Source organism: Lithobates pipiens, unplaced genomic scaffold (assembly GCF_037356315.1).
Source record: "Lithobates pipiens isolate NorthernLeopardFrog02 unplaced genomic scaffold, aLitPip1_a1.2 Scaffold_19, whole genome shotgun sequence".
In the NCBI taxonomy this organism is placed as follows: domain Eukaryota; kingdom Metazoa; phylum Chordata; class Amphibia; order Anura; family Ranidae; genus Lithobates; species Lithobates pipiens.
The window spans coordinates 333,445,665-333,473,162 of NW_027507764.1; the positions used below are offsets into that span (position 1 = coordinate 333,445,665).

At 42.4% G+C, this 27,498-nt stretch overlaps 1 protein-coding gene across 1 annotated transcript in view; it reads right to left on the reverse strand.

The window, feature by feature from the left end:
* Positions 1-27,498, reverse strand: part of PHLPP1 (PH domain and leucine rich repeat protein phosphatase 1) — a 241,871-nt gene that overhangs the window by 54,849 nt on the left and 159,524 nt on the right. The window contains exons 7-12 of the mRNA XM_077492065.1: positions 20,492-20,694; positions 18,135-18,195; positions 14,814-14,909; positions 12,497-12,652; positions 1,857-2,057; positions 672-834 (exon numbers count right to left, since the gene is read on the reverse strand). Coding sequence (XP_077348191.1) covers positions 672-834; positions 1,857-2,057; positions 12,497-12,652; positions 14,814-14,909; positions 18,135-18,195; positions 20,492-20,694 — 880 coding nt within the window. The remainder of the gene's footprint in view (positions 1-671; positions 835-1,856; positions 2,058-12,496; positions 12,653-14,813; positions 14,910-18,134; positions 18,196-20,491; positions 20,695-27,498) is intronic.

Here is a 27,498-nt window from a genome sequence, read left to right on the forward strand (position 1 = left end):
TATGGAGGGATCTGAGGTCCATAAGACCCCAAATTCCTCCTTTGCACTTAAAAGCATTCCTAATGGCTGTTTTGAATACTGTCAATTTCTTATATTTGGCACACTTAAAATCTTCAGTAAACCGGAAGTGATGTCATGACACTGCTTCTGGGTTACTAGATCTGAGACCTGATCAAAGCGGATTCCGGCATTGTTCATGTCTCTGGCCAGCCGATGGGACGGGAGAGGGTGAACCGCAGTGGAAAGGGGGGGGGGAGCTGGGGGAGTCCCTGTCCACTGCTAGTAATAACAGCAGTGTCTGTTTAGCTGCATCAGTTATTACAAGAAAGCAGACTGTCTGCATCACCTCAGTACAACCCCCTTGAAACTGAAGGCTGCATATTTGCGTTAAGGGGTTAATAACTTGACTCCTTGAGAGGAAATGTGATTTGGCATACACAGCTCCTGTTTTGCAACTTTAATTCTAATATTAGCAAAGCTCTGTATCCCTCATTCTAATCTTTAAAAAAAGACAGATATGCCCGTGGCATTGTTTTTATAGTACAAAGAAGAACACAAACATTAGTATTTTGCTTCATGCAGCTGATTGCATCTGTTAAACTACAATTCTGAAACTGCAAAGTATTGGCTATTTGGAGACTGACACTATAAGTGTGATGAACTTCACTGACCTTGATCTCTGAAAGCTGCATAACTTCAGGGAAGACTTCTATGCAGTTGGAGTGGGCGATGACAGTGTGCATACGTCTGCAGTTCATAATGGTGGTTGGTATGGCTTTCAGCTTGTTTCCACTGATATCAATCTCCTCCAGCTCTTCCAGTTTGGCCATTTTGCTGTGTAAAGTTAAGGAAAGAAAAAAAAAAAAAAATAAGAATTTAAGACAGAAATTTGGATTTTGTCTGACAAACCTATTACTATTAGTTTCATAGTTTGAGAATTTATTATTTTTTTATTAAATCAATAGAGGAGTAGGTAATAATATAGGAATGTGTGTTACACATCCAAATCGAAGCTCAATGTAGTCGACTTGGGACCAATAGATGTTACAAAATACCTCCCCTAAATTGACCGCTGCTGAACCTTGTATTCATTTGAGCTAGATATGGTGGGAAAGCAGAACCCATCCACTTGCTGTGGCACTGTCCTAAAAGTTTCCATTACTGGATAGGAGTAATCATCTGCCTTTCCAAAATATACATTATTCCCCTAATTCAATCTGCTAAAATGTATTCTTGACCAGATCGTGACAGCTAAGAAAACTCTGCACCATACATTAGATAATTCTATCCAGGAAAAATCAGCCCAGAAGTGATGCTAAACAGTAGGAAGTTTTGTAAAAATTTGAATGCACCAAAAGTGTAAAGTAGTAACAGAATAGTGTTGAAATCTACTGTAAGGTATTTGTGTGAATTTACTAAAACTGGAGCAGATACAATCTAGCTTCAGTTGTGCATAGTAACCAATCAGCTTCATGTTCAGCTAAGCTTTAAAAATTAAAGGTAGAAGTGGACTGGCTGCCATGCACTGCTGTTTAAGATTCTGGTTGCTGCAGTCTAGTTCAACTCCCCAGAGAGCTATTTGCCAGAAGATGATGCTGTAATCTGTTATAGGTTCTGGAGACTTGTTAACATTTATCAGGATTTTTGTTTTTACCAGAACCCTGTGCAGTAAACATTTGAAAAATGAAAAAACCTGATGCTATTAACCCTTCTAAAAGGCTTATAAAAGGAGGAGTCCCTGCAGGAGAAGCATTTCATGATGGTATGCAGCAAATTCTAAAGGGTCCACAAACATTCCTACACTAAAAATTTGGGCTATCAAAAAAAAAAAAAAAAAAAAATCAAAAACAGCAAACCTGGCTGGAAAGGTCTGCAGATGATTGAAGGCCATGTGCAGAATCTTCAGATGAGGATGTCCAGTTAGCAAGGGCACACACTTGTCAGTGAGGTTGTTGTTCGTTACATAAAGCTCTTGCAACGAGCTCAGTGATTCCTCAGATAGACATGCTGCTGGAAGCATCTCCAAATTATTGGCCGATACGTTTAAGCATCTTAAGCTGCAAGTAAAAAAAAAAAAAAAAAAAAAAAAAAAACAGTTTATTCACACAGTGAAACAATGTAGAAAAGGGAAAATAATCAGTGTGTTTTGAAAGTTTCCAGTCATGCTACTGGTCAATTAAGCCAGCAGTACTTCTGACCATTGAATGCTATGGTCTTTGCAAATCACACAGTGTGGTTTGCATGCCACACTTTTCACAACACAACCATATACCCAGATTCAAGCAGGAATTGCAGTTTAAATATACAAATGGCCAGAACAATAAAAGTAATTGATCTTGGCAGCCAGAAATAAAACCGTAGAGATGCACCAAAACATTTAGGCTCAAAATGGCGTTATCGGCATTTGGCTGATAAGAGAAAAAGGTGCCGATAATGGCACCAAAAACGCAATCGATTTTGCCACGAATTTGCAGCGATTGAGACCATTTTACCACAATCTACTGTGCTGATGTTTTTCATAGGTCACGTGACAAAAAACACATCAAAAACTTAACATGACACGTTAATGATGTGTTCCTGCTGCATTTTCAATGAACAGGGAGGTATGTTTTTTGCACATTTTCTTTTAACTGACCAAAAATGCAGCAAGCAGGATTTTTACCACCACAACGGAAGCACAATAGACCAGTGTGAAGACCTATAGAATTTAAAGGGATACATTTTTCTTGAGCTTTTATTGCACTGAAGGGGCCAATAATGTTTGACAATAAATGCATATTCATTTAAATTGATATTAATTAAAAAGTCGAATACAAGTTTTAATAAAAAATAAAAAAATAAATTTTTGGTCTTCAGCCAAGTGCATCCTGAACACGGTTAACCCCTTGATTGCCCCCTAGCAGTGACATTTATACAGTAATCAGTGCATTTTTATAGCACTGATGACTGTATAATTGTCAATGGTCCCAAAAATGTGTCAAAAGTGTCCAATTTATCCGCCGCAATATCGCAGTCCTACGCGGAACACACAAACGCAGATCGAAAAAAAAAAAAAGCCATAAAGCCATTCCCTATTTTCTAGACGCTATAACTTTTGCATAAAAAATTTTTGCTCTGGTTTATAGCGCAAAAAAATAAAACCCGCAGGAGGTGATCAAATACCACCAAAAGAAAAAAACTCTATTTGCGGGAAAAAAAGGACATCAATATTGTTTGGGTACAGCGTCGCACGACAGCGCACTTGTCAGTTAAAGCGATGCATTGCCGTATCACAAAAAAAACGGCCTGGTCATTGAGCAGCCGATTCTTCCAGGGGTGAAGTGGTAAAAAAACAAAAAAAAAAAAAAAGTTTAGCCCTCGTTCACACCAGTGCAATTTGTCATGCGATTTAACAGTTCCAAGTCATATGATAAGTTGCACCCCTCATTGTCGGCAATGGCATTGTTCAAATTGCTGTGACTGCACTACTGTTTTCCGATTTCAATGTCAATTGTGTAGTCTTCTGTTAAATGAAATCGCAATGAAAACGGAGGTGCAATTCGCATTCATCTGAGGCTTTTAAATTGCACTGGAGTAGCCCGATTTCAAATCTGCACTGGTGTTACTTAAAGTGGGGTACCCCCTTAAAAAAAAAAAAAAAAAAAATCAAAAAAAAAAAAAAAATCAGCAGCTACAAATACTGCAGCTGCTGACTGTTAATCGGACACTTACCTGTCCCAGGGTCCAGCGATGCGGGGGAACGAAGCACCCCCTCGTTCCCCGCTCCGCTGGTGGCGCAGTCATGCTTACTGTAGGCACCCAGCTGTGGCTTCACAGCCGGGTACCTACTGCGCAGGGCACCGTGATACGCCGTACAGTCACCTGGGACACTTGACAGGTCCCAGGTGAATGTGTGGCGCGAGGGGAAGTGATGTCACCAGCCCGGACAAGGAAGAAGGCAGACTACGAGGGACGCCCTAGCAACAGGTATTTAGAGGCGAGTAAAAACTTTTTTTGCCAATTTTTTTTTTTTAACGCATTTTAAGCAGCTTTTTATTTTTTGGTGGCAACACCACTTTAATGTTGCTTTAATGTATAAACATAGTTTATACCATTACATTTCCAGGGGTGATTTAAGTCCAGGGAGAGCCCCATTGCATAAATATGAACTGAAAGCTTTGGGAACGACATAACTAGCATGCTAAAATATAGAAAATATTGGGCCCGGGGTTGAGGGCTGAAGCATTACCAAGCATTACATATTGTCCCAGAAACATTTACAGGATTTTAACTTCAGTTTTACATCCATTCCTTTTTATGACCTCAAATCAGGCTTGAATTTATCTTTTTTTTTAACACGATAAACTCTTTTACACAGACATGAACAGTAATTTGCTTTTAGTATGCACAATAATACTCAATACCCATTTAAAAAGGAGCCATGTGAACTGTTGGAGAGATACTGGTTTCCTCCAAAAATGAGGCTTGCCATTCAGGGCAAAGTTCAATCTGGTTTTCATCAGACCAGGGAAATGTGTTTCTCATGGTCTGAGAGTCCCTCAGGTGCCTTTTGGCAAACTCCAGGTGGCCTGTCATGTGCCTTTTACTGAAGAGTGGCTTCCGTCTGGTTACTCTACCATACAGGCCTGATTGGTGGAGTGCTACAGAGTTCTTCTGGAAGGTTCTCCTCTCTCCACAGAAAAACGCTGGAGCTGTCAGGTTCTTGGTCACCTCCCTAAGCATGTTCTGGCCCGATCACTCAATTTGGCTGGACAGCCTGCTCTAGGAAGAGCCCTGGTGGTTCCAAACTTCTTTTTATGGATGAGAGAGGTCACTGTGCTCATTTTGACCTTCAATGCTGCAGACATTTTTTGGATACTTCCTCAAATCTGTGCCTTGATACAATCCTGTCTTGGGGATCTACAGACAATTCCTAAGACTTCATGGCTTGGTTTGTGCTCTTAAATGCACTGTTAACTGTGGGACCTTCTATAGAAAGATGTGGGCATTTCCTAATCATGTCCAATCAACTGAATGTACCACAGGTGGACTCAGAGTTGTGGAAACATCTCAAGGATGATCAGTGGAAAAAGGATGCATCTGAGCTCAAATTTGAGTGTCATGGCAAAGGCTGTGAATACTTGTGTACATTTGTTCCCCTTTTTTTTTTTTATAAATTTGCAAAGATTTCTAACTTCTTTCATGTTGTCATTATGGGGTATGGTTTGTAGAATTTTGAGGAAAATTAATTTAATTCATTTTGGAATAAGGCTGTAACATAAAATGTGGAAAAAGCGAAGCGCTGTGAATACTTTCTGGATACACTGTACATAACCATTTGAAGGAAAACCTCTGAACATTGCTCTAAAATTTCCATTTTGAATACATCGGAGCAAGAAAACAGCACAAAATATGTGCAGTCTCTTTGGCATCACACAAGCAGCCTAGCTGCTGCTATTCCTTCACCACAAGCAAATGCACATCATGCCCATACCATTGAAGGAGTTAAATATATAAAGCAACTTTTCAGCAGGACTTCTCAGCAGCTTGTTGGAACTTGTTGCCTGCAATAAAGGGTCACGTGGGACTCTGAACAGCTAAGTCAATGAGTGCACTGAAAGCAGAGCTAGGCTGGCCAGTTTGCACAGGCAAGTTCTGGAGTTTTCCAAAAAAAAAAAGAATGCTGGTGCCAGGCAATTATTCCTGAGTGCAGCTATCTGGGAAAAGAGGGGGAGGAGGATAGGTAAAACTGGGCTGGCTACTTCTCATTGGTCTGTACAAACACAGGCTCAGCAAGAGAACACGCAGCCAAACTCTTGTCTACGGGAACATCTAATTATCCAATTCACAAAGCAACACTGAACATTTAATTACCGTACTTCAAACTGGGTAAGAATACAGACTGTACTAGATGCTAAAAAAGTGACAGTGTGCCAATTGTGGGAAAAGTAATTCACGCTTTTTTCATACCACATCGTGAGCCACAATCACTTTTGAAGTGCACCTTTTACCATACACCCTGGATAAAACCATTCTGTAAGCGGTTTTAATACTTAGCCCATCAATACCTAAAAAGCCAGTAATGTCACTGAGGTATTTACCAATTCAGTGCCTTCTGCTACAGGAAGGTTATCAGCTCTTATATAGGAGATATGCTACTTTCTGATGAATGGTTCATTCCACAAACTTGCTCTGAAGCAGGAAATGGCACACATTTATTAAATATCAGTCAGACAGAAGCCTGCCTGAAGAGCGACCTTTCCAGACAGTTTGCCAATGTGGAGGGCAATACTGATCAAATGTATTGCTTCTAATAGGCTGGGGCACAGATGTGCTTTTTCCTGAACACATCTGGAACAAACCGAGATTCAAGCACTTATCCAAGGATGCTATATTTCTCCTGTTACTATTAACCACTTGCCTCCCGCCCTATTACAAATTGACGGCGGCAAAGTGGTTTCATAATCCTAACCGGACGTCATATGACGTGATTAGGATTATGAGCCGCTGCGCGCCCCCGGGGGCGCGCATCGCGGCGATCGTTGTTGCGGGGTGTCAGTCTGACACCCGGCAACTACGATCTCGGTAAAGAGTCTCCGACGGAGACTCTTTACCATGTGATCAGCCGTGTCCAATCACGGCTGATCACAGTGTAAATGGGAAGAGCCGGTGATCGGCTTTCCCTCACTCGCGTCTGTCAGACGCGAGTAGAGGAGAGCCGATCGGCTGCTCCTCTGACAGGGGGGGTCTGTGCTGATCGATTATCAGCACAGCCCCCCCCGAGGATGCCCACACTGGACCACCAGGGACACCACTAGACCACCAGGGAAAAGGTAATAAAAATCCATAATCCTCCCTAGACCACCAGGGTGCCAGTCAGCACAATGGGTGCCAATCAGTGCCCATAATGGATGCCAATCAGTGGCCACAATGGGCATCACTGATTGCATGCATTATTGTTTGGCACTGATTGGCATCCATTACTATAACACCGATGCCGCCTATGAGTGCCCACCTGTGCCGCCTGAGTGCCCACCTGTGCCGCCTATGAGTGCCCACCTGTGCCGCCTATGAGTGCCCACCTGTGCCGCCTATGAGTGCCCACCTGTGCCGCCTATGAGTGCCCACCTGTGCCGCCTATGAGTGCCCACCTGTGCCGCCTATGAGTGCCCACCTGTGCCGCCTATGAGTGCCCACCTGTGCCGCCTATGAGTGCCCACCTGTGCCGCCTATGAGTGCCCACCTGTGCCGCCTATGAGTGCCCACCTGTGCCGCCTATGAGTGCCCACCTGTGCCGCCTATGAGTGCCCACCTGTGCCGCCTATGAGTGCCCACCTGTGCCGCCTATGAGTGCCCACCTGTGCCGCCTATGAGTGCCCACCTGTGCCGCCTATTCATGCCCACCTGTGCCGCCTATTCATGCCCACCTGTGCCGCCTATTCATGCCCACCTGTGCCGCCTATTCATGCCCACCTGTGCCGCCTATTCATGCCCACCTGTGCCGCCTATTCATGCCCACCTGTGCCGCCTATTCATGCCCACCTGTGCCGCCTATCCGTGCCGCCCATCCGTGCCAGCTATCAGTGCCAATTTGTGCCACCTATCAGTGTCCGTCCGTGTCACCCATCCGTGTCGCCCATCCGTGTCGCCCATCCGTGTCGCCCATCCGTGTCGCCCATCAGTGCCGCCTATCAGTGCCACTTCATTGGTGCCACATTGGTGCCCATCAGTGCCACCTTATCAGTGCCCATCAGTGTAGCCCCATCAGTGCCCATCAGTGAAGGAGAAAACGTACTTATTTACAAAGTTTTGAAACTGAAACAAAAAAAAACATTTTTTTTTTTCAAAATTTTCGGTATTTTTTTATTTGTAGCACAAAAAATAAAAACCGTAGAGGTGATCAAATACCACCAAAAGAAAGCTCTATTTGTGGGAAAAAAATGATAAAAATTTCATTTGGGTACAGTGTAGCATGACCGCGCAATTGTCATTCAAAGTGCGACAGCGCTGAAAGCTCAAAATTGGTCTGGGCAGGAAGGTGTTTAAGTGCCCTGTATTGAAGTGGTTAAGGTGACCAACACTGATAGTAGTACCTCAAACCAAAACCGAAGATAAATGCCTGCTGAAAACAACCTACAAGCCTCATTGTTAGATCAACTTCATGACATTACACAAACACGTACGGTTTGGCTGTACATCACACTTTTATAATGTGTGGAAAACAATTACAATCTGTGCCCAAAAGTCTGACATAATGGTGCTCACGCCATCACTAAACGCACATTGAATGGCTAAATGTAACATTGTGACCTACTCAAAACTGTACAATGTAGCATGCACATGAACTTAGTCCTCAGAAAATATAAAGATGCATATACATTAGAATGTTCATTCTAAAATAGAAAACAAATGTTTATAATGTTAACATTTTCTTGAATAATTCATTTTTACTTTTGTTTGCTAGATTTTAGGATAATAATAATATGAGCCATCTAATCTCTGAAGACAATGAAAACAAATGGTTACATCAGCAATTTGAAGAGTGTTTTAACTCCTTTTATTGAAATTCTTAGATATAGTTTGTCTCAACACCAAAAGTCATATCAAACATTTCTTAAAAACACACACAAATCTGAAAGGAATGTGTGCCAGAGAATTACAACTGAAATAATATCCAGAAAAGCAGATGTGACCTTAAAATACTTTGCATGTACACTAGTTTTTGTACTCGGGGAGCATCACAAAAAAACAAACACAGAACTAGTGAGGCAATCACCTGTTTTAAGCCTCGATTGTAATTGTTACGGTTGCCAAATTTAGGAGAGATGTACAAAATGATGGGGAGACATTCATATAACCATGACTAAGCCTATTTTTAGCATTTGGTGTTTACAAGTTAAAATCCATATTTTTTGCTAGAAAATTACTTGGAACACCCAAACATTATTATATATTTTTTTTAACAGAGACTCTAGAGAATAAAAAGGAGATTGTTGCAATATTTTATGTCACACGGTATTTGCGCAGCGGTGTTTTAAACGCAACTTTTTGGGAAAAGGGACACTTTCATGAATTAAAAAAAAACCAAAAAAAAAAAAAAAAACAGTAAAATTATCCCAATTTTTTTGCATAATGTGAATGATAATGTTACGCCGAGTAAATAGATACCAAACATGTCACACTTTATAATTGCACGCACTCGTGGATTGACGACAAAGTACAGTACCTAAAAATCTCAATAGGCGACGCTTTAAATTTTTTTTACGGTTACCAGGTTAGCGTTACAGAGGAGGTCTAGTGCTAGAGTTATTGCTCTCGCTCTGACGATCGCGGCGATACCTCACATGTGTGATTTGAACACCGTTTACATATGCGGGCGCGACTTCCGTATGCGTTTTCTTTGCTTCGCGGGGACGGCGGGCGCTTTCCAAAAAAATTTTTTTATTTTTTTATTTATTTTATTTTAAAATGAGTAAATTGTTTTCAAAAAAATAAAAATAAAAAATTGATCACTTTTATTGCTGTCACAAGGAATGTAAACATCCCTTGTGACAGTAATAGGTGGTGACAGGTACTCTTTATGGAGGGATCGGGGGTCTAAAAGACCCCCCACCCCTCCTTTACACTTCAATGTATTCAGATCACCGAAAACTGCGATTCTGAATACCGTATATATTTTTTAAGCCGGCGCCATTGGCAGCCGAGTAAACGGGAAGTGACGTCATGACGTCGCTTCCGTGTTTACTATGAGGAGACTGGAACGAAGCACATTACGGCTTCGTTCCAGTTCCTCCCCAGCAGTCGGAGGCAGCGGACATGGAATCGGTGCTTCCGATCGAGCGGGAGCGCCGGTAACAGCGGCGGGGGGGGGGACGTACCGGTATACCCCCCGGAAGCCGAGTACGCACATCTGCGTACGCTCAGTGGGAAGGGGTTAAATGGAATGCGACAGGGAAAAAAAGTCTCAGCATAGAAAAACACTGAAAACTGAGCATGTGTAGAGTTTCCAACGCTGCTCTCCAAAATCCCCAGCTGCATTGGGGACTTAGATGGGGGGGGGGGGGCGATCATACAGAACACAGAAAACAAATCTCATAGTGACCAAGTGATTATGAAACTGCATTTGAGAATTTATGATTTGAGTTTAGTGACACTTTAAAATGTTTATGTAAACTATTTACAAACATTTAACCTTTTAAGATTATAGAGCATTTTTCTGACAACAGAATGGAACAGGATTTTTTGTTACTCATTGTAAAATTGCTTTTTCTGAGTGCATTGAGGGACATAGCACTTCATATTCTTGACCATGGGATTATAGAGCCAAATTTAGGACGACACTAGGCAGAAAAAATAAAAAAATAAAAAGTACAGCAGCGCCTATGGATAGTCCTAGTTGGAAGTACGGTAAATCCCCTTCTTGCTAAACCAAACAAAACAGGGGAGAGTGCTGTGTCCATCAATGAACTCAGAAAAGGTTTTTTTTTATGGTAAAAAATTAAATAAAAATCCAGTTCTCTTTCGTTCATTGACCAACACAGAACTTCACATTTTTGACTGTAGGGGCATGCCAAAGAAGTGCCACAATAAAGGGTGGGTAACCAGAATAAAAAATACACAACACCACTAAAAAAAAAACCCGGAGAAGGAACCAGAAACCTCTAACAGCCACGTGGAAAACATTGTGGCTGCAACAAGCATCCAAAGATGCCACATCAACTTAGTAAAACTTTAAGGTGTGCAAACGATCGGTTTTGCAAACTTGAGACACAAACGCCCAGGAGGCATTAATCACTCTTGTAGAGTGTGCCACAACCAGGAAGGGAGGCGCCTGACCCTTAATGGCACAAGACTGGACAGCCGCCTGACCCAATGAGAAACAAGGGCGGAGGAGGCCACCGGGCTTTTAGTGGGCCGTCCAAAATCACAAAAAGAGTCCAACCACAAAAAAGGTGGAGGCTGTAGAAGACAGATACACACGAACTGCTCAGACCAAGCAATATATTGCAATATATGATTCAACCACTGGACGACAATGCATGAAGAGACGTGTGGGGCAGAGTGACACGCTCACGTCACAGTTACCCTCAAGCCCAGGAAGGATTTTTTTTTGTATGTGTGCCGGCCTACACACTATTTTAACGTGTATACTTGCATTCTTGTTGTAAGAGCAACTTATTTATATGGACAATAAATTCTTACAATTTTACACAATGTGGAGCCTTTTGTGTTTTGGGGAACTCCTGTGACAACAGTGTCGGGAAGATTGGCGTGTCAAGTTAAAAAGGCCCAGGCTGAGTATGAAGCCACAAGCGCTTCTAACCTATTATAATGAGAGGTCCATATGACTTGGTAAGCAAGTCTTTCAGCCTTTGGTGGTGGTGTTTACACACACACACACACACACACACACACACACAATCACAATTCAAGGACACAGATGGTGGCGATACTCACCAGGAATAATAGAACACATCACTTGTGGACTTTATTGTGGAGGAGAGTGCCAAAACTGGTCCAGAACACTGGAGACACTGCTCCATGCACACAGAGCCTGCATAAGAGGGCCAAAAAAGGCGGTCTCCATTTGGCTACAGGAAAACGGCCGCCACTCAAACCCAACCAAAATGCCTGCCCTTGCATCCTTCCAGGCCAAATTAATTGGGAATAGACCTTAACCAAAATGGATGGCATGACAGTCTCTGGCAAAATGCCAAGCGCAACCCACAGGCCCCACAAAAAAAAATGGTTCTTAGCCTCCTTCCCAGTGGTGGGCACCAGAGAACAGGGGGACCCTGCACCTCACAAAACTCCCCATACTAGTATAGCAAAGTTGCAGGGCCCCCACGGACCACAAGGAGCCCTGCTTATCCAGGCTAGAAGAAATCCCCATTACAACAGAAGGGGGGCTGGCAGAGGAGAGGACTGGAGGGGAAAGGTGCTGAATGGCAAAAGGAGCTCAGACCTGGTTGGAAGGAGACCACCCCAAGCCCTGCACCACACCTGAGGGAGATGGGGAAGGAGCATCTACATAACGATTCAGCAGGACTTGAAGGAAACACTCCTGCGACAGATCTGCCTACCTAGATGGGGGCTGTCAGCCAAAGTGACAGTAATCAGGTGCCCATTCATGCGTGTCCCAGCAAGACGTTTAACCCACCGGCTGCCCTGGTCCAAAAACGATAGAACCACAGGTCCAAGGAAGCCACAGGAAACTAGGACCTTACTCCTCACTAGGCACAAAAAACATAAAAACACAAAATCTGAACTGCCTAGAACAGAGAGAGTTTACTACCAACTAGGATTGCCCATAGGCAGTGCTGTGTTTGTTTTACTGCCTAGTGTCCTAAAAACATTTCGTCTGATATCATATCTGACTATTAGAGGCCTCTAACTGAAAAGTTAACACGAGGAAACAAAAACTCTGCTATGCTCACCTGAATCAACTGTACAACACTTTTTTTTTTTTAAATAGTATTATTGTAGCATATCCTATAATTGTTCAAGCTTCTCTTACTTGTCTGATTTCATAAGCAGGTTGGTTGGAAGTTCCAGAAGCTGGTTATGCTGAACATCCAGTATCTCAAGCTGAGTACGCTCAATACATTCTGGAAGTCGGGGAAGCCGATTATACCCTACGAGTAACTTCCGCAGACCGTTGGCACAGAAGAGCCTGTGTGACAACACAAAGACAGACATGCTATAAAAACATTTTTTTTAACGATTGGCAAAAGGGGAAAAAAAAAAAAAAAGCTGCTGAATAATTTTGAAGGGAAAAAAAAAAAAACCTCTATAAAGTCAAAGGAACTGAACCAGAGTTGTGAGAACTATCCAAAAGGAGCAGGCATATATTCAAATGATCATTCCATGAACATGCTCTTATGATTATGGGCATATATATATATATATATATTATATATATATACACATACACATACACACACAGGCCCCTTAAATGCAAGTTGCAACTGGTACAAACAATAGAAAACTGAAAGGCACAAGAACACCAGTTTACAAGAGATTCCTTTATTATATTTTTGGTGTTCATTAACTAGGTAACAATACCTTATAGGAGGAAATAGTACTACTCCTAGCACTACTCTAGGAAATAAGGACAGGTGGAAACCAGAGGTAGCTGGTGGGTTATTTTTTTGGGGCAACCAGCAAACCCCTCTACCCCCCCCCCCCCTCGTTGTGGTCAATTGGACACCCAGCACTTACCCCATTCAGGTTGTGGGTGGGTAGCACTGCGGCAGGTGGGCATCTCCTCCTCTGCATCATGGAAGCTTCCGCCTTGCGTCTTATTCCTCCTCCTAGGTGTCTAATAGGATCGCCTGCCCATGCTTTTTGAAGCCTATTAGAGCTAATCACGTGTTTAAACACCCCCAACCCGCCCCATTGGAATCCATGCATCCGGCATCCCGACTGTAGATTAGAAGGGCAAATGCATGGATGGGGGGGTGCCCATGCGCCCCTAATGGATGGGTTGCCACCAAAGCTTTGAACTGGTAATCCTCCTAATGTTTCTGGGTCCCAGGGGTACCCGAGCTGAAGTTTCCCGTTTTTCCTCTCTAAGGTGCACTCCATATATTTCTTTGAAGAATCTGCCAAGAACTGTGGCGATTGTTTTACTGTCTTCCAAGTGAATTCCCCCTTTTGTAATGCATTGGGACATATTTAAGGGGGTAGGGCAGACTTGCAGCAATGCTCTGGGCAAGATACACATCTTTGTGGTGCATTCACACACAAGTGTTTTGGAATGTAGTTCTAATCTAGCTTTTTAGCATTAGCACTATTTTATATGAATTTTAATTATTAAAGTGGTTGTAACCCTTTACATATACCCAGTGAATTGACTAGCCTCAGGAGATCCACAGATTAAATAAATCCTCCTACATAAGTTGTACTTCTTTATCGGTGGTCCGCTCTTCCATACAGCCATTCAACATTGAGAATTTACACTGCTTGTCTGAGCATTCAGAAAGCAAAAGGGGCAGGGAGCTGAAGTTACACTCTGCGGCACTCAGTGAAAAGAGCTCTGGGAGGGGAGGCAAGGGAAAACTTGTCAGAAGTGACTCATGCAGACAGCATATTTTATGCTTTGATCATATTTCATGTCAAGAGTTTACCGCCACCACTTTAAGCCCTTCTGCATAATCTCAGAAAATATAAAATGAGTGAAAGTTACTGGTCAACAGGGGGGAACATATTTCCACAAACGTGTTCAACTTTTTCCTCAAACCAGGATAGATCAATTGATTAGATTTTTAAAACTGATGGGAAGAATTACTCGTTTTATGAGGAACCCTTGCATAACTAGGATTTCTGTGAGCTGTAGCAGTGCTACAAACCTGCTGAAAAATTGGTGAAAGCTACAACCCTCTTCCCAGCAGACAGGCCATCTAATTGGGGGCATTAAAAAGGACTCATTGTTAAAACTGCATTGGTAAGTCTGTCACAACACACTGGCATTGGCTTAATTTTAAATGTATATGGTACATGCAAAAAAAATAAAAAATGAAACCGGTAACTAACCACATTTAATATTGTACTGTTTGAATTTCTCTTTAAAAAAAACAACCTATAGTATATAGAGCCATTCTTAATCCAAGGTAGATCAATGACTAACACAAAATACCAAGTACTTGATAACCTACAGCAGGGATCTCCAAACTACAGCCCTCCAGCTGTTTCAAAACTACACAACCCATTAGGCATTGTGAAACTGACATTCACAGACATGACTAGGAAATTGTAGTTCCTGAACAACTGAAGGGCCATAGTTTGGAGACCCCTGACATACAGAAACACTGCCAGCTAGGAAGAACACTCACCTTGCAGGAAGCGTAGTCAGGAGATTGTGACTGACATCCAGTACCTCCAGATTTTTGCTCTCACTAACCCATTCAGGCAGGCAATCTATGCAATTTCTGTAGAAAACAAGAGGATTATTAGAGAGCAGTATTTACAGCTGTAAAAAGATAACAGTAAGAAAAAAAAAATCTATACAAATACACTCCTTTTGTATGGAAAAAAAATTAAATGAATACAATTAAAAAACACATCCCCCTCTCAGTGGTTCATTCACAGACAGAATCTGTACAACACAAAAATCAACAAAAGGATCTTATTGTTAATTGGGCCCTAGGGGAAAGAAAGTCAGAAAAATATGATCACTAACATACTGGTTGAAAAATGGAAGAGTTGGAAATCAAAAACTATGTCACATAACGTGAAACTGCATGGTTGCCCTCTTAGTGCAATTTCTATCAGATAACTGATAAAATAACATAACATTATTTAAAAAAACTTTGCAGTAAAACTTCTCAACACCCCTACATTAAATATTTCCAACTGGCTTTCACATTTTGGACTGAGGGTTCCTTTATGAGCTACATTAACCCAAGTGTTTTTGTGCCCTTGGATCATGCTAGAGGTCATTCAAATTTAATAGCACCGCAACACTTTGTTCTATGGTTTGCAGCAAAAAGGCATGATTTGCCATGTTACACCAAAGTATGGACTTAAAAGGGTCCCAATAGTTTTCATTTTGCAGTGTTCTGCAATAAAAAATAAAATTATGCTTTTAAACCCTTTCGAACCATCCACATTTTGCTAAATGTTGAAATTAACTCAAACTCCTGAAATGGAAAGCCACTACCTTAGTGTATTGGTGCATTAATTGCTGCTTTCACAATTAAAAACCACAAATGGCTGCATGCAGTTCTGGAAGACAGAAGATTTTGACTGCATTTTCTGTACTTTGTCAGTGTAATTAAATATACTCATTATCAAGTGTGTAAAGGGGGTATTTATTTTTCATTTTAGTGTACGTCTCTTTAAAGTGACACTTTAATTGGTTTTGGTCAATTGAATATTTAATGTCTGGGCATCATGAGAAAGGCCATATATCAAGTACACCTCTGTACATTACCATAATGCACGGAGTGATCCAACAGGGTGAACCTATTAGCCATGGTTAAAGCGCATACCAGCTCATTATGAAATACTTCCCTTAGAACGAAGCGCCTGCACTGCCTCCCGGTCACCGCTGAGGGAGCCGACATGTTCCCTCAGTGTTCGTGGCTCCTATGCTGCGAGTGGCCAAAGACGTGACGGCTGCATCCGCCAGACCTTCAAAGCGAATTTGCCACTGACATCAGCGGCTGCATGCAAGGTGAATCTCTCCTAAACCATACAGGTTTAGAAGATATTAATTTTACCTACAGGTAAGCCTTATTATAGTGTAGGTAAAAATGTGCAAGCGGGGTATACAACTGCTTTAAATAAAAGAAAGAAAAAATTATAAACCGCTAATGGAATGATTGTTATTAGTCATTCTCAGTAAGTGTTGTAAAACAAACAAAAACATCTACACAAGCTTAGCATTTTGATGCATGGCCTTTAAACACACTTCAATCATATTACCAGCTAAAGATTAACTTACAGTAATCAAAAATTCCTCAGAGTAAAAGTACGAAAAAAAAAAAAAACAGCAACAAGCTAGTGATAATCTTACACAATGTGCTGAATCTGACCTTTCCCTGCAATGGGGCCCTAAGGAGATTTACGCCACCATAGACGGATAGTAATGCTGCCAGTTCCTGCAGAATTTTGATCCTTCTAAGCGCAGGCTGTTTGCATTGAAGTAAATGTATTGATCAACTTCAGTACAACCAGCCTGTCTGGGTTTTTTTTGGGCTCAACTGCTGTCAGCAGTAATTACTTTATTCTGCTGGTGGGGAAGGCACCCCGTCAGCAGAACACAATAGCGCTATGGTAGGGATTCCCCCATCAATAATAACTGTGTTGATAGGGGAACCTAGCAATTTTCATTCCTTCAACTCATGGAAGAAGAAAATAAAAGTGCATAAAGTATAGCCTGCCTTAGAATAAAAAAATAAAAAACTGGAAGCAAAACCTGGAAACTTACCTGTAGCAACTTTATTATTGCTTCATTGGCAAGATTAAACTTGCTATGGGCAACCGTTGCATTCTGTAACCGCTTAGATCCAGTCATAGTAACATATCGTTAAACTGTCTAGTTAAGGCCCCTTTCACACGGGTGGATAGAATGGCGCTTTTAGGTGCGGATTTTATAGTTTTCTACCGCAGTTTAAAGCACACAATGCTTTCCTATGGCCCCATTCACACACTGCGTTTAGCTGCGATTTAGTTACATGCGGTTTGGTGCGGCTAGAAAAAAAAAAAAAAATTGACTGCATCCAGGAGCGATTTAGCGCAGCTATCTGCACATAACCAGAGGTAATCGCAGTGCAGTGTACTATTGTACCTGCGGATAGCAGCGCGAGGAAAAAACGAAAAAAAAAAACAGGAAGCACATCATAATCAGAAGGTATACCTGGGAAATGACACAGGAAGTTCAGAGGGATAGAGGAGAGAGAAGGCAGCATGACAGCACGAGACAACTCCCATGAGGCCATAATAGCCCTGGTGCATGCCCGACTGGAGTTAGTTCTTTGTTCACTCAGCCAGTGAACAAAGACAGGAAATAAATGGTTTGAAATGCAGAGGACCGAAATGCATCATGGGTAGATTCAAGGGACCAAACAAAAAACAAAAAGGGTTGCTATGGGAATTACTACCGCAGCTAAACACAACCTTGTGTAAACGCAGGTAATCACACTGCACACATGCAGCTGATCGCAGTGCCTGGAGTCTTGAACGTCACAGAACAAATTATATGCTTTTAACTGCGGCAGAACAGCCGTTCGTGTGAAAGGGGCCTTATTCTATCTTTTGGATGTGAATTCCACACATATGGTAAGCCCAACTGTGGGCAAATTAGAAATGATCCTTTGCAGTGGAAGTACGCCAGCACTGCAAGGTTTAATTGCACGTTGCCGAGGGGAGAAACCGTTTTTAGTTACCAGATTCTCCACTCCCCCGGCAGGGGCACTTCCCCACAATCCAGCAGTGGACTGTTCCTCAGAGTTAACATGTCCAGAGCGATAAACCCTGTTCTGATCTTGTTGACATCAGGACTCTAGACTGGCTGAGTTATAATAGAGGAAGATCCAAAAGAAACAACACCCATCAGTGTTAATTCTATCAAGTATATCAAATGTAGTAGGCCCCTTTAACAGCACAAAGGTGTAACAAGCAATAAAAAAAAAAAAAAAATGGAACCATACCTGGAGATATCCATGAGGGATAAATTACAAGGGTCTGGATACACATCCAAGTGGATGAGTTCTACAAAAAGAAGACATGTTATAGTAATAAAATGACTGTAAAATGCTACTTACATCTGCTATAATTGGAAAAACTGAAATAAAACATTCCCTGTTTGCTCAGTGCACAAAGAGGTTTCCTCATTCATAGATTACCACTTTGCAAAAGTGGTACTCTATATGCAACAAAGCTGGAAAAATAGGGGCCTTTGGACACTGAATAAAAAATACAATTCCATATAAAAAAAGCCAATTGCAATTATTTTATTACAACAGATGCACATGGCGATACCAAGGTTTTCATTTATATCCACAGCATGGCACACCATTTTTGACTGCATACTTAAATTGATTGTAAGCCTTCGGGGGGGGGGGGGGGGGGGGGGTTCTGACTTATGCGTTCCATCAATCCATTTCTGTTGAGCAGGATCTGCGCCACACTGATTGAAATTCATCCAGTTCAACAGGGCCCGGCTGAATTACTAACAGTCTATGGCCAGCTTTAGATGACCCCCACCTCCTGCAAGGTTGCCTTTTGGTTACTTTCTGGTCATGTGGATTGTTTTTATACTATATATTGTATTAAACTACTACACTATTGGAGATTATCCCTGGCTCCTGGCAAGCTTTAGCTTTGCTTGATTCCTTCTGAAGGTACCATTGGACGCAGCTTATTTGGAAGTCTTGTATGCACTCTGGTTAGTTCTGACATGAGTCACAGGCATATATGCTGTTGTAAGGACAGCTATCCTATCTGGTTAGTGACTAAACAGGGGGGTGGTGGCTGGTCTTCAAACACTTAAGAGCGATTTCACATCTGAAGGCAGTATTGTTTCTTCAGTTTTTACTGTGAACAGCATTTCACTGTGGGACGTTTTTTATTTTGTGAACCGATTCTGCTCATTGCTAGATTTATGCAGTGTGCACATTCATTTTAAAGTGGGGCTACATTTTTTAGTTTAATGCTGATTTGGGTTTGTTAGACTACCTTTTATGTGAAAGCTACCACACTTTTTTTGTTTTCCACAGTGTGGATTTTAAAGTTTGAGTTGGGCTTTAAGTACTGTGACACTTCAAGGTTGTATTGATGTATGAAGAGGTACCCTTTCATCTTAATTTTCTGATATTTTAGAAAGCTCTGCATTGCTTGTAAATTGCTAGCAATATCGTGGCACTGTATGTAAAAGGCAACCTTTTATTCTAAAACCGTTCAGTCAAGGAAGAACTTTTTTTTTCATGTGCTTTTGATTTGCATGTGAACCTTATTGAGGGGTTAAAGCGGAGGTCCACCCTAAAGTGGATCTTCCGCTCACTGGAATCCTCCCCCCCTCCGGCGCCACAATTGGCACCTTTCAGGGGGGAGGGGGGTGCAGGTACCTGTACAGTACAGGTATCTGCACCCACTTCCGGCGTAGATTCTGCAGAAGGTACGCCTCTTTCCGCAGAATCTACGCCCCTTTCCGAAAGTCCCCCGCTGCCTGCTGGGAAACACACGGATCCCAGAGACAGCGGGGACCATCCTTATTGCGCTGCGCGACTCGCGCATGCGCAGTAGGGAACCAGGAAATGAAGCCGAAAGGCTCCACTTCCTGATTCCCATACCCAAGATGGCGGTGGCAGCACCCGAGAGACGATCGAGAGATCGGCTTTGGGTGCCTACATCCCGGGCGCGCTGGAGCGGGTAAGTGTCACTATTTTAAAAGTCAGCGGCTGCAGTATTTGTAGCTGCTGGCTTTAAAAAAAAAAAAAAAAAAAAAAAAACGGAGGACTCCCGGCGGACTCCCGCTTTAAAGTGATTCTAAAGCCTTAAGGTTTTTCACAATGCATAGAATGCATCCACAAATGTTTCTGTGCTGTGGCTTCAGCCGCTTTCTCGCTCCTCATTGGAGGAATTGAAAGCTGGTGATTGGTTGAGTCCGGAATGCCCAAACAGATTACAGGCCATCCCACAGCATGTCTGGTTACAGCTCCCAAAACTTTACCAAGCCTGCATCGATCCAGATGCACTGCTTCTATTGTTTTAAAAGACAGTGAGGAGTTGAACAAAGAGCCAATTAAAGAACCTGAAGCTAAAATAAAATTATGCCAAGAGTGATATCTCTATAAAAAGGTAGAAGTCGTCCATCACCTTAGGACACTAAACAAAAAACTGAAGGCTGGGGAAGTCTGGGAAGTGGGTGTCTTCAAATATCTTACCCACCCAGTGTCCAATCACCTGAAGGTACAAGGCTATAACCCATGGTCTATAAATTCTCAGCCTATGTCATGTTCTGCACAATTAAAATGCTTTTATAGAAGTATAAGGCGGTGCAACTTACCATTGGATGATGCATAGAGAGCCTTCAAATAGTAGCCACTAATTTTGAGTGATGTCAGGTGGTTTCTTTCACAGTGTAAGACCTCCAAGTTACTTAGAGTAGTCACATCAAGCTCTGTCATGTTGTTATCTCTCAGATCCAATTGGGTAATGTTAAGCAGGAAGTCTACATCATCTGCCACTAAACTTCGGACTGTATTAAGCCTAGAGTTACAAACATGCAATTGTGTGAATATTTAGTTTTCGGGGGAAAAAAGTTTAGTTTTCTGCAAAATAGGTAAACCAGTGGGAATAATTATGGTCAAACTACTGTCAGATTATGGCATGCATGACCTTAACGAAGGAATCCAGTATACCTTCTATCTGTGGGAAAAAAATAACCACTGGCCTTGAAGTAAACATTCCATTGGTTTCCTATTGTGTTTTGTTGACTCAGCTGTAGTGTGCTTTACTGCAAAGAGACGTTACCCTAATCCTGAAGAACTGGGCTCATATTGCATCTGAAACTTTCTAATAGTCCAGGGATATGCAATTAGTGGACCTCCAGCTGCTGCAGAGCTACAATTCCCATGAGGCATAGCAAGACTCAGCCACCAGCATGACACCCAGGGGCAGGAGCATGATGGGACTTGTAACTAAAATCTAGTGAAACCAATTGCCTTCAGAAGTCAGCTAATTATTAAATTACACACGTGGAGTCTATTTACTAATTTAATCTCTGTATAAATGCAGACATTTTGTGAACCCCTCAGATGGTTTGTTAGAGAACCTTCGTGAAAAAACAGCATCATGAAGGCCACACAACACACCAGATGGGCCAGGGATAAAGTTGTGGAGAAGTTGAAAGCAGGGTTAGGTTATGAAAAAAAAAAAAAAAAAAAATCAAGCTTTGAACATCTCACGGAGCACTGTTAAATCCATTATCTGAAAATGGAAAGGAGTATGGCACAAGTACAAGCCTACCAAGACATGGCTGTCTACCTAAACTGACAGGCCGGGCAAGGAGAGCATTCAGAGAAGCAGCACAGAGGGCCATGGTAACGCTGGAGGAGCTCCACAGCTCAGGTGGGAGAATTTGTCCACAGGACCACTATTAGTTGTGCGCTTCACAAATCTGGACTTTATGGAAGAGTGGCAAGAAGAAAGCCATCATTGAAAGAAAGCCATAAATTGTCCCGTTTGCAGTTTGAGAGAAGCTATGTGGGGGACACATCAAAGCAGAAGAAGGTGCTCTGTTCAGATGAGCTGAAAATTGAACTTTTTGGCCTAAAAGCAAAAACGCTGTGTGTAGTGGAAACCTAACACTGCACATCACCCTGAACCCATCATCCACACCGTGAAACATGGTGGTGGCATCATGTGGGGATGCTTTTCTTTAGCAGGGACAGGGAGGCTGATCAGAGTTGATGGGAAGATGGATGGAGCCAAATGCAGGGCAATCTTAGAAGAAAACCTGTTATGCCGTGTACACACGACCAGACTTTCCGGCAGACTAGGTCCGACGGTCTTCCCGACGGATTTTCGGCAGACTTTCGCACTTTTTCGACGAACGGACTTGGCCACACACAAACGGACTAAGGCCGTTAGAAAGTCCATTCGTTTTGAACGTGATGACAAACGGGACTAAACAAGGAAGTTCAATAGCCAGTAGCCAATAGCTTCCCTTGCATCGTATTTGGTCCATCAGACCAGCACACAGACGAACGGTTTTCCGATTTTAGTTTGTTGGATAGATTTCAAACATGTTATTTCTAGGTCCGTCTGATTTTTTTTTTTTTTGAAAAAAGATCGGGCTAGCCCACACACGATCAGATTGTCCGGCAGATTAATCCCTTCGGACCCAGTCTGCCGGAAAGTCCGGTAGTGTGTACACGACATTAGAGTCTGCAAAAGACTTGAGACTGTGGCAGAGGTTCACTGCCAACAACCCTAAACATACAGCCAGAGCTACAATGAAATTGTTTAGCTCAGGGGTCTGCAAACCTTCTGAACAAAGGGACAGTTAATTTGTCCTTAAGACTTTAGGGGGCCAAACTGTGGCCAGTGCGAGTGGAAATTTTCTTGGCATCAGTGGGAGTAAACATTTGGTATGAGTTGGAGGAATAGTGCCCCATCGGTGGTATCATTGTGAAGAATGGCACGCCATTGTTGGTGTCAATAAGAGAAACGGTGCCATACTTGGTTAATGTCAGTTTTTAAGAATAGTGCATCAGTGGGAGGATTACTGACCAGAGGGGAGGGATAAAAGGCAAGCAAAGGGCCACATCTGATCCCCAGGCTGCAGCTTGGAGACCACTGGTTTGGATCAAAGCATATTCATTTGTTAGAATGGCCCAAAGGTCCAGACCTAAAACCAATTGAGAATCTGTGGCAAGACTTGAAAATTGCTGTTCAGACGCTCTTCAGCCAATCGGACAGAGCTTGAGCGATTTTGCAAAGAATGGGCAAAAGATTTACTCTAGATGTGCAAAGCTGGTAGACACATCCCCAAAAGACTTGCAGCTCTAATTCCATTGAAAGGTAGTTCTACAAAGTATTGACTTGGGGGGCTGAATAAAAATGCAGGCCATACTTTTCACAGATTTGTAAAAAAATTAGAAAACCATTTATCATTTTCCTTACACTTCACAATTATGTGCCACTTTGTGTTGGTCTATCACATAAAATCCCAAAAAATAAATTAACTTTTTTGGTTGTAACATGAAAAAACGCGGAAAATTTCAAGGGGGTATACATTTTTTCAAGGCACTGTATGTTAACCAGTTGCACACTCTGGGCATAGTAGACACACACAAAAACAGATTGTACACCTACAGAAGCCATGCTCTAGTACATCTAGTCCTTCTGCCCTGTTGCCGGGATCTTTCCTTGTCCCAGCACCTGCCAATCCAGCTCTGATTAATCACTTTCAGACCGGACCATTTTGTTGGCTCAAGACCAGACCACTTTTTGTGATTCGGCACTGCATCGCTTTAACAATTGCGCGGTCATGAGACGTGGCTCCCAAACAAAATTGATGTCCTTTTTTTTCCCACAAATAGAGCTTTCTTTTGGTGGTATTTCATGATCACCCCTGCGTTTTTTTTATAAAATATATAATATATATATATATATATATATATATATATATATATATATATATATATATATATATATATATATATATATATATATATATATATATAAAAATAATAATAAAAAAAAGTTTAGGCCGATACGTATTCTTCTACATTTTTGCCCAAAAAAAAAACGCAATAAAAAAGCGATTGATTGGTTTGCGCAAAAGCTATAGCGTTTACAAAATGGGGGATAGTTTTATGGCATTTTTATTAATAATTTTTTTTTTTTTTTACTAGTAATGGTAGTGATCAGTGATTTTTATTGTGACTGCGACATTATGGTGGACACATCGGACATTTTTGACACATTTGAGACCATTGTCATTTATACAGCAATCACTGGTATACAAATGCAGTGATTCCTGTGTAAATGACACTGGCAGTGAAGGGGTTAACCAGGGGGTGGCAGTGTAGGGGTTAAGAGTTCCTAGGGGTGTGTTACTAACTGTGGGGGGCTGGGCTTTGTGTTAGTGAACACTGAACTCTGCTCCAATCACATGGAGCAGAGATCAGCGTCACTTGTTGCTGGGCAGAACGGGGAGATGCTGTTTACAACGGCATCACCCCGTTTAGCCGCCCCGTGAGATGATCGCTGGTATCCCCGCGGTGATAAGAGTCCGCGGGATCCGCGACCAGACTCGCGGGGTCCCGACTGGCACACGAGTGCGCCACTGGCGGCGCGCACGTGATGGCAGGGCGGCATATAAAAATGGACGTACCTGTACGCCAATATGCCTGCCTGTGCCATTAGGCCAACTTACATCAGCGTGCGCCGGTCGGGAACTGGTTAATCATAGCTGTATTGCCAAGTACACAGAGGTCATCAGTAGCAAGAGCCATCAAAAAAAAAAAAAAAAGCAGTCTGACAAGATTTGTTTCTCAACATTGCTCAGATGGGAATATAGAAAGTTACATACATTGAAACATTTTATCATTTGTAAGTTTGTGTTTTTCATCTATGTTAAAGGTTTTTTTTATTTTTATTTTTTTTAAACAGGTCATGCTTACCTCCTCTGTGCAGTTGGTTTTCAACAGAGTGGCCCTGATCCTCCACCTTTGGGGTCCCTTAGCAGCGATCCTGGCTCCTCCTCTTCTCGAGTGCCCCATTAAAGAGCCGCTCTCCTTCGGGGCACTTGTGCAGGCGCGCTCCCATGTCCTGCTGCGTCTATTGACAGACAGCAGGACTCAGCCCCATCCCGTGTCATTTCATTTAATTGACAGCAGAAGAGCCATTGGCTCCCACTGCTATCAATCTACCCAATCAGAACCCGAGACATCGGCTGGAGCTGGTGTGCTCGTCCCAGTCGCTGGAAAGACCGTGTTCGGGTAAGTAAAAGGGTGGCTTCAAGGGCTGCTGCATCACAGGAGTTTTTGCACCTTAATGCATACAGTGGTTTTGCACAGAGCAGCCCGGATCCTCCTCTTCTTGGGTCCCTAGCTGGCATTTTGGGGCCCCTTCCTCCTGACGAGTGCCCCCTCAACAATCAGCTTGTTATGGGGGCATCTGAGCCAATACTCTGCATGTACATTCAGACACTGATCCACGGCTTGGCCCCACCTCCTCGCTCATCATTGGCTCACCAACATTCACAGCAGCAGGAACCAATTGTACAAGCTGCTGTCTCAGCCAATGAGGAGGGAGAGTCACAGACAGCCGAGACTCTTGTGTAACAGAAAAAAAAAAAAAAAAAAAGTCTGTCTTTAGAACCACTTTATTTGAATGAGCTGAAATTAGAAGACGATTGGCTACCTACCATGCACAGCTGCACCAGAATTTGCACTCTCCCAGTTTTATTAAATCAACCCCACAGTATACAATTTTACAGTGAGGGGAAAAAACGTATTTGATCCCCTGACTATTCTGTAAGCTTGCCCACTGCCAAAGAAATTATCATCTATCATTTTAATTGTAGGTTTATTTTAAGAGTGAGACACAGCACAACAAAAACAAAGAAAAAACGCATTTCAAAAAAGTAAAAAATTGATTTGCATTTTAATGAGTGAAAAAAGTATGTGACCCCTTCACAAAACAGGACTTTGCATTTGGTGGCAAAACCGTTGTTAGCAATCACAGAGGTTAGACATTTCTGATAGATGGGATTTGCACACATCTCAGGAGGGATTTTGTCACACTCCTCTTTGCATATCCTCTCCAAGACATTAAGGTTTCGAGGCTGAAGTTTGGCAACTCGAACCTTCAGCTCCCTCCACATATTTTCTATGGGATTAAGGTCTGGAGACTGACTAGGCCAATCCACTCCTTTGTGGCCTTGTTTTGGGTCATTGTCATGCTGGAATACCCATCCAAGACCCATGTTCAATGCCCTGGCTGAGAGAAGGTGGTGCTCACCCAAGATTTGACAGTACATGGCCCCGTCCATTGTCCCTTTGATGCGTTGAAGTTGTCCTGTCCCCTTAGCAGAAAAACGCCAAAGCATAATGTCTCCACCTCTGTTTGACAGTGGGAATGGTGTTCTTGGGGGTCATAGGCAAAATTCCTCCTCCAAAACATGGCAAGTTGACTTGATGCCAAAGTGCTCAATTTTGCACTTATCTGACCACTTTCACCCAGTTCTCCTCCGAATCATTCAGATGATAATTAGCAAAGTTCAGACGGGCCTATACAAGTGCTTTGTTGAGCAGGGGGACCTTGCGGACGCTGCAGAATTTCAGTCCTTCACGGCATAGTGAGTTACCAATTGTTTTCTTTGCGAATATGGTCCCAGCTGCCTTGGAGGTCATTGACAAGATTCTCCCATGCAGTTCTGGGCTGAGCCCTTATTGTTCCCATGATCATTAAAACTCTACGTGGTGAGAACTTGCATGGAGAGAGAGAGAGGAGATTGACAGTTATTTTGTGTTTCTTCCATTTGCGAATAATCGCACTGTTGTCACTCTCTCACCAAGCTGCTTGGCGATGGATTTTGTAGCCCATTCCAGTCTTGTGTAGGTCTACAATCTTGTCCCTGTCATCCTTGGACAACTCTTTGGTCTTGGCCATGGTGGAGAGGTTGGAATCTGATTGCTTCTGTGGACAGATGTCCTTTATACAGGTAACAAGAAAGTGCTCCTAATTTCAGCTCGCTACCTGTATAGAAGACCCATGGGAGCCAGAAATCTTGCTGATTGAAAGAGGATCAAATACTTATTTCACTCATTAAAATGCAAATCAAGTGATAACTTTTTTGAAATGTGTTTTTCTGGATATTTGTGTTATTCTGTCTCTCACTGTTAAAATAAACCTACCATTAAAATTATAGACTGATTATTTAGTGGTTAGTGGACAAACGTACAAAACCAGAAGGGGATCCAATACTTTTTTCCCCCTCACTGTACATAGACATATACACACTCACTCGCAGTAGTCATCTCTCTCAAAGTTAACAGCTCAGGGCCTGCCGTGTTTTCCTTTGTATCCGAGAGCCCACAGACAGTAGAATTCCCAAAAACCACCAATGTAACGTTTTTGAAAAGGTCCAAAGCACACTTAATACATACACACATGCCTAGTATTATCAGTTTATAACCTACTAAACACCAATCGTGTTATGTGGTGTGACTGATGCGACTTTGCATATTCTACAGGGCCCTGTCACACTGTAAATCGCACAAAAGTAGTGCAGGAACCTTTTCCAAAAATCACACCGAGTCACGTTGAAAACAATGGGATTTCCCTTGCCTTGAGATTCTGTGAGACTCGAGCCACATCAGAAGTCACAGTAGCCTGAATCAGGCCTAACTGAGCCAAGCATTCAAAGGGGTAAACAGCGCTGATCCGCAGACAAAAAGAATCCCCAGAAGCAAAGTAAAGACTTTATAGTTAAAGTGGTTGTATACCCAAATTATGCACCTTTACCTACAGGTAAGCCTATAATAAGGCTTACTTGTA